The sequence below is a fragment of the Stegostoma tigrinum genome, chromosome 25 (assembly GCF_030684315.1).
Source record: "Stegostoma tigrinum isolate sSteTig4 chromosome 25, sSteTig4.hap1, whole genome shotgun sequence".
Taxonomy (NCBI): Eukaryota; Metazoa; Chordata; class Chondrichthyes; order Orectolobiformes; family Stegostomatidae; genus Stegostoma; species Stegostoma tigrinum.
The window spans coordinates 11,735,980-11,744,485 of record NC_081378.1 but is presented as its reverse complement, the minus strand read 5'-3'; the positions used below and the strand labels follow the sequence as shown (position 1 = coordinate 11,744,485).

Below are 8,506 nucleotides of genomic sequence, written 5' to 3'. Positions count from 1 at the left end.
TGTCTACAGCAGTCATCAAGTACTTATCTACTCCATTCCCACATTTCACTACTTGGCCCGTACTTTTGTATTCTTTGATGCCTCCATCAAAGGGAAAAGTTTCTTCCTATGCACCCTTTCTATGCTCCACATAACTCGTATACCTCAATCAGGTATCCCTTTAACTGTCTCTGCTCAAAAGAATACAACCCAACTTATCTGGTGTCTCTCTTCACAGTTGAATCCCAGGCACTATCCTGGCAAATCTCCTTTGCACCTGCTCTAGTGCGATTGCAATCTTCCTATAATGTGGTCACCAGAACTGTGCACAGTACAGAATGACTGAGAAGAAAAAAGGCCCACTGAGGCTATTGCCAAAACTATGCTAAATATACTCTGGTCCCACTATCCAGCTCTGGGCCCAAAGTCTTGAATGTTATGGCATTTAAAGTGAGTCTGGCATGGATGCTGGTAATGTTGTTCAGTGTGGGAACTGAAGCCAATACTTTGATGTTCTTAGCATCACTCACTAAACATCTGAGCTTATCAGCCACCATTAGTCCAGCAGTGGCCTATCACGTCGTACAGCTCCATCATAATTTCCTCGCTGTCGGCAAAGCATTCCAAATACCTTCTCAATTAGTGTCCTGAATCTCCCATGTGAACAGCATTCCTAAAAGAAGAATAGAAATTGCTGGAGAAACTCAGCAGGCCTGGCAGCATCTGTGGAAAAAGGAAAACAGTTGACGTTTCGATTCCAGTATCCCACAGTCCTCCAGAACAGACCTAAACTGCCTTGTGGAGATGATGAATGGGGAGTCAGTTAACACAGCAGGAGAGCCACACACTTTTAAATCCATGGTAACATTTCTGTATTCGCCTAAAGACGGAGTCTGACTGCGGTTTTATCGCTTCCTTTAAGGAGATGGAGGCAGCGGACGTACTCCGTGGCTACTAGTCACTTCCAACCGCCAGGCATTCGGCCACACACGGCGAACCTGCAGCGGCGGGAACCCCACTGCGCCTGCGCAACCACACCCTGTCCACCCCTCCCCCACCCGGAAAAAAATGCTGCATTTGGAGCTGAGGTGGTTGACGGTTCTGGGCAGGAGCGATCCTCGACAGCACAAACACCGCGCATGCGTGAACGGCCCTCAGGCGAGGTCGCGAGCTGGCGGGGAGTTGTGCACATGCGCGTTGACGTTGCTCTCCGCCTTGTAGTTTTTCCCGCCCCTTCAAAGGGCGGGTAGTGCGCATGCGCCTACTTCAGGGACGGGGGAAGAGGAGCCGAAGCAGAGATTGTTCCAGATCGTAGTTCGCCGCCTTGTCTCTTTCCCTGAAGTCAAAAGGAACTAACCGCCATCGCTGAAGATGAATGAGGAATACGATGTGATCGTGCTGGGCACTGGTCTCACGGTGAGTTTGCTCTTGGTTTTGAGGCCCGATGCTTTGTGAGCGTTGGGCGGCGAGGGGTGAGGTCGACTGCCTAGGCCTTGGGCCTCTCCCCATCTCCGCGTCTCGCTGAGTCAGGGAGAGGAGGGGGTTGGGTTTGGAAGGAGGACGGAGATGGAGAGAGTTAGGCCAAAGGACCAGTCCCCGGTAGGGGAGGGGAGTAGGAGTAGGAGTTTTCTTTCCCACTGAATTCGCTCACCTATTTCTCCTCCACGGGAGAGTCTTTATCCTTTTGCTATCGCAAGGTTGGCGGGTTTTTCTCTTCCCTTTTGGACACCGGAAGTTTGTGCTTTGCTGATGCTTAAGGTCGGGAAAGTGGTTGGCGATGGGAGTTCTTTGACTTATGAAAAACAAAATCCGAGCAATATATAATTTTCAGCATTAGCAAGGTGCTGCGGCTGCTGAAATTCAGAACAAAATGGTCGATTATTCGGCAGCAGCTGAAATGCTCTGGTGGGGGGGGGGAGAAAATGCCACAATTAAAATGCTGACACTATTTTCAGATACTGAGCATGTCCAGCGGTGTATGTATTTTATTTTTTCTTGTTTTGGTCACTATAAAGATGTCTAGAATGCTTTCTCCGTGACCGCTGTGAAGGCTTGGAAGCTTTTACAGGGCAATACCTCCTGATTCCCAGCGATCTGCCCACAGCTTGCAAGACACGTATCAGGAGTGTGATGAAATACTCCCCCTTGTCTAGATAGGTGTAGCTTCTCCAACAACTCTCGAGGAACTCGAGATCATCCAGAACAAAGCTAATTTGACCAACATCCCATCAATATTCAACAGTCTGTGCTATGTATATGATGTAGTACAGCAGCACCAAGGGTACTTCAACAGCATGTTTTAAGTTTGTGGCCTCCACTATCAATGTAGAAAAGGCAACAGATATAATGTAAATTTGTCTTTAAGTCTCTCTCAATCCAAATTGGGGCAATATCACCATTTGTTTTTTCTGGTCACCTAGGGTGATACTATTGTGCAAGTAAATGTGCTACCTATGGATGAGAGTTTGCTCGCTGAGCTGTAAGGTTAGTTTTCAGATGTTTCGTCATCAACCTTACAGCTCAGTGAGCAAACTCTCATCCAGAACCTCAACCTGAGCTACAAATCTTCTCAAAACTGTGCTACCTATGCCACTCAATGTTAATTATATACTACCACTTCATTGAGACTAGAAATGACTTGTTTTGTGTATGAACTAAATTCTCATGATACAGATTTTTTTGATCAGTGTGTTTGGAGAGGGTCAGCAATTGATGTAGTTACGTAACAGAACGTTGGACCTGTTTTTCTGAAATAAGCCTAAAATCTAGGTTGCACGTCACCTTTTACAATTTGTTCCCCTCAGTTGAATACTCGCCTTGCAACTATCGTTCCTTCTGCCTTTCCTTTGCATGTTATAGAAAACATTTTCAAAATTCTTTAAAAAAACTTCTGTTTAATTTGTCTTTGATTCTCTTGTTTTGGCTTCTGTTTTGTAATTGAAAACAGCTGTATAAAATCTGAAAAAGACCCTTTTTTTCTCTTGAATAACGTGAAAGAAATGACTTGGCTCAGGACGTGGAAGTAAATTTAAGTTTGTGGTCTAGCTGGAAAAGGTCTTTGTGCTCAAATGGAACTTTTTTCTTTCTTTCAATTTTATCATCTTAGGCTGTTCCTCCTTTTTCGTGGTGAAGAATGTCTGTCTGCCAATCCTTTGTTAACTTGGTCATTAAGTCAGTAGTTATCTGAGCCAAGGCCTCTTGTATAGGAAAGAAGGAAAAGAAACCTGTTAAATACCACTATTTATAACTTCATATTATCCCAAGGTGCATCACAGCCAATTACACTTTGAAATGTGGTCACTGTGATAATGTAGGGAAGCACAGCTGCCAGTTTGCACTAGAAGACCCTACAAATGGTAATCAACTTGTTAGTTGAGGAATATATATATATTGGTTAGGACATCAAGAAAACAACGCCTTACCCATCTCTCAGCAGATGGGTCTGAATTTCATATTTCATTTGAAAGACAGTGTAGAATCCTCACATTTATAGTGTACCTAGACTTTTTTGGCTTCTGAATGGGGTTTGGATCCATGACTCCTGACCTCTTTGGATGCTGCCACTGAATTGAGACTTCCACCTGGGAAAGAAAGTGGAACAGATAGGACTATATTTAACAAAAATCTGGTAACCAATTCAACGCTCTTAATGTTGTGCAGTGCCACTACCCAACGTGCACCGAGTAAATCTGTCATAAGTGGAAGTGAAAAGCAATGTGATTCAGTCTGTTGGATAACAAGCAAATAAATAGTGCCGATGATATGATTTAATTATGGAAGTCTGAGCCACCCAGCTCTCAGTTCTGCTTTGAATTGAGACTTGCAGTGATTATGTTAGAGCACATTGGTATGAAATGGTTTCACAATTGTATTCTAACGTGACTTAACCTCCCAAAAAAATTGTGATAAATAGATTATTCTGTTAATCTGCAAAACTGGGTAAGATGTTTGATTTAATTTGTAACTTGGATCTTTGTGGGTTTAAGTTACTTTTTACTTCTCCATGTTATTGTTGAAATCCAAGGATACTGCTGGGTTAACCAACATTTGCACGCCAGCTAGAGGAAGTGGTGGAGGCTGGTGCAATTACAATGTTAAATAGGCAACTGGATGGGTACATGAGTAGGAAGGGTTTAGAGGAATATGGGCCAAGTGCTGGCAGATAGGACTAGATTAATTTAGGATTTTTAAAAATTCATTAACAGGAGGAGGGCATTGCTAGGTAGGCAGCAATTATTGCCCATCCCGGTTTGCCCAGAGGGCAGTTGAGAGTCAGCTACATTGCTGTGGGATGGTAAAGATGGCAGTTTCCTTCCCTAAAGGACATGAGTGAACAAAATGGGGTTTTTGACAATAGATCCATGGGCATCGTTAGATTCTTAATTCCAGATATTTCATTGGCTTCAAATCCCACCATCTGCCATGGTGGGATTTGAACCCCGGTCCCCAAAATGTTATCTGGGTCTCTGGATCAACAGCCTAGTGATAATACCACTAGGCTATCACCTCCCTAGCTGCCATGGACAGTTGGACAGAAGGATCTTTTTCTGTGTTGCTCAACTGACTGAGAATATTGTGCAAATTTAATACTAGAATGGAAGGATCAGCATTCAACAGATTATTGAAGTAGTAATTTCAATTGTCAGTGAGAATAATGCATGTTGACAATATTTCTGCAAGGTTTTTAAACATCAAACTGCTAAATTTTTCAAAAAGATTATAAATCCTATTTTAATAGGAAAACTTAAATCGTTAAACCACATTTTAATTTAGAAATAACATCGTTGCTCAGTAGTTAGCACTGCTGCCTCAGCACCAGGGCCCTGGGTTCAATTCCAGCCTCAATCAACTATGCAGACTCAAACCTTCTCCCCATGTTTGCTGGGTTTCCTTCTAAAATCCAAACATGTGCAGGTTAGGTGGATTGGCTATGCTAAATTGCCCATTTTATCTTGGGATATGCAGGCTAGGTGGATTAGCAATGTTGCAAGAATATGCTGAGTGGGATGTTCTTTGGAGGGCTGTTGTGGTCTCTGGCCCAAACTTGCTTCTGCACTGTAGAGATTCTATGATTTCTAATTTTGAAAAGGGCCTTATTCACCACCTTGGCTTTTTAAAGGATCTGTCTTTTTGTACTGATCATTTTGACATATTTAGTTGCCAAGTCAAGAATGTTGTGTATCTGTCATTAGGAGTGAATTAATGGGCAAATTTCTTTATCCAATTTTACGTACCTGAATTATTCCTTGTATCTTTGCTTTGTGTCTCTTTGCTTATGGGTTTTTTATAATTTGGAACTTTGGCTGTATAGTTGTGGTTAGCATTTAATGGTACACCTGGTAGCCTTTTGTCTTTGCCCGGTTGGCAGGTGAGGTGATATTGAAAACTCTGCTTGAAAAATATAGTTGCCTGCAATATGTTATGAATGCAAAGCCAGAAATAATCTAACGATGTTGTGGATTCTCTTTCATTGTAGTGACATCTTGAGTTTACTAATTGTTTGCACTAGTTTCATTTTTCTTTATGGAAGTTAGGAAAGGGGTCTTGGAGTCTTGTTTTAAGCTATGGGTTAGCAAAAGTGCACTCTACATTCATGTACTATTTAACACTACTGTTCAAATTGTTTGGGCAAATAGATTAACTTAAACATTAATAACTGTTATTCCTTGCATCCCATTCATGGTTGCTTTCAGAATGGATACTTTCCTGCCTTGCTGTTATGATGTATTTGGCTTAATATGCATTTTCTTCACTCATCATTCATGGGATGAATGTATTCCTGGCTAGGCTAGTATTTATTGTCCAGAGGGTTCTTTGAGTCAACAACATTGTGGGTCTGGAGTCACTAGGCTAAATCCATTAAGGATGGCAGTCCTTCCCTTAAAGAGTACATTAGTGAATCAGATGGATTTTTCTAAAAATCAACAATGGATTTGTGGTCATCATTTGGACTCTTTTTATTCCAGATTTTTGTATCAAATTTAAATTCTGCCATTTGTTGTGGTAGGATTCAGATCTGGGTCCTCAGGTCGTCTGTAGTAATCTGGTGATAGTGCACTCGGCGTTCACCTTCCCTGGTATACTTGGACAAACCTATGCAGCCCTTTATGGGACAGAATTTGACAGGCTCCTCCTCTATGTCCTAACTGGGTGACCTCTTACTGTGATTATGGTACTAGTCTAATTCTAATAAATTTGTTAGGCATGATTTCCACTTCATGAACCTATGCTGACTCTGTGGTTAAGTTGTGTATTTTCAAACACTGTACAATCATTCCTTTTTACTAGGCTCTAATCTTTTCCCAATAAGGCATTGGTGATGCCTCTTCTGAAATACTGGGTCCAGATCGGTTTGTCTAGTTATAGGAAGGATTTTATTAAGATGTAGGAGTTTCACAAGAGATTTACCAGGTTGTTGACAGGTGTGGAAGGTCTGAGTTAGTGTGGGTGGGTAGACTGGGACTTTTCACTGGAGCACAGGAGGTCGTGAGGTAATCTTAGAAGTTTTTAAAATGAGGTGTATTGGTAGAGTTCAGGGTAGTTGTCTCTTTTTTTCTAGGATGGGAGAATTTCAAGACTGGGGGCATATTTTTAAGGTGAGAGGGGAGCGATTTTCTTTTTTTAGAAGATGAGGCATTTTTTGTGGGTGGTTCGTATGTAGAATGAACTTAGAAAGTGATGGATGCAGGTACAACTACAATATCTGAAAGACATTTGGATAATTACATGATTAGGAAAGGTTTGGAGGGATTTTGGCCAGGAGCAGGCAGGTGGGAATAGATTAGTTCGGTCCAACTAATTCATGCTGAACATAATCCCGAAGGGTCTGTTTCTGTGCTGCATGATTCTATGACTAGGCAGGTGGATTGGCCATGCTAAATTGCCCTGTAGTGTCCAGGGATGTGTAGGCTGAGTGGAGTAGCCATGGGAAATGCAGGGCCAAGGGATGGGGTAGGGTGAGAGTAAAGGTGATGTCAGTGTGGACTTGATAAGTCAGATGGCCTATTGCACACTGCAGGGATTCTGATTTGTTCCATTTGTGTGATGTAGTTGCAATATGCAAATGAACCAGATCTATCTAAATTTGATATTTGCAGCATCCGATAGTTTGCTTCTAACTCGTGTCACCTGAATGTGTCTGCACTTTGATCTGATACACTAATTCTTAAGACTGAATTGCATTCTTCTCAAGGCCGTGATGTCTCCAACACAATGGACCTCTGTTCTAGCATTCCTAATTGCATCCATTTATGACTAATCTTTTTGCTTGTAACTCAACACACTCTCCTATAGGAAGTATGTTGTTAACCCTAGTCATACAGTGCTGAAACAGATCCTTTGCTCCAACTCATCCATGCTGACCAAGTTTCCCCAAACTAAAGTAGTCCCATTTGCTCCATATCCCTCAGACTTTCTAGACAAGTGCCTGTCCAAATCTCTCTGTCTCTGTCTCTCTCCTTCCCCCACTCTCTCCCCACACCCTCGGGGGCAGAGGGTGTGGGGAAAATAATGACCCTGGGATTCCTCTTTAAATCTTTCTCCTAGCATTAAAAATATGGCCTCTAGTTTTGAACTGCCCTAACTTGTGGGAAAGGCATTTACTAGTCGCCTTATCTATGCCTCTCTCGATTTTTATAAATCTCGAAGGTCGCCCCTCCACATCTCCAATGAAAAAGTTCCAGCCTGTCCCTGTAACTCAGACCCTCCAGTTCTGGTATCATCTTTGTAAACCTTTTTTGAAGCATCTCCAATTTAATATCCTTCCTGTTAACAGGGTGACCAGCACTACGCATAGTACAGAAATAGCCACATTGGTATCCTGTGTGGATGCAGCATGACGTCCCAACTCCTATACTCAATGATGTGAACAATTTGTCAAAAATAAATAGATGTAGCTGCAAACTAAAAAATATTCCACAAGTGACTGACCAGACTGTTGTCCCTTGATGTGATTCAGGTGCTGAGATTGACTGGGTAATGTGCTTTAATATCATCTTGCAAGTTGTAGCTGCCTGCAACTGTTTTAAGTAAATAAAATCATGATAAAGTCACTGGACTGCAGGCTGGTTCCTGCAGATTGGCTGTTTTGCAATGATGCCACTGTTTTTAAAAAAGGAAGTAGACTAAAAGCAGGTAATTATAGGCCAGTTAGCTTAACTTCAATAGTGAGGGAAAATGCTTGAAGCTGTCATTTAAGGAAGAAATAGCAAGACATCTCGATATAAATTGTCTCATTGGGAGCACCCAGCATGGGTTCATGAAGGGTAGGTCATGTTTAACTAATTTGGAATGTTTTGAGGACATTACTTGTATGGTGGACAGTGGGGAACCAGTGGATGTGGTGTATCTGGATTTCCAGAAGGCGTTTGACCAGGTGCCACACCAAAGGCTGCTCCATAAGATAAAGGTGCACAGTATTGCAGGTAATGTATTGGCGTGGATAGCGGATTCGTTGACCAGTAGAAAGCAAAGAGTAGTGGTAAATGGGTGTTTTTCTGGTTGGCGGTCATTGGCGAGTGGTTTGCCT

At 42.3% G+C, this 8,506-nt stretch overlaps 1 protein-coding gene across 1 annotated transcript in view; it reads left to right on the top strand.

Moving 5' to 3' along the window:
• The first annotated feature begins 1,218 nt into the window (after positions 1-1,218).
• The window catches only part of gdi2 (GDP dissociation inhibitor 2), a 36,760-nt gene continuing 29,472 nt past the window's right edge, over positions 1,219-8,506 (top strand). The window contains exon 1 of the mRNA XM_048554104.2: positions 1,219-1,395. Coding sequence (XP_048410061.1) covers positions 1,351-1,395 — 45 coding nt within the window. The 5' untranslated portion in view covers positions 1,219-1,350. The remainder of the gene's footprint in view (positions 1,396-8,506) is intronic.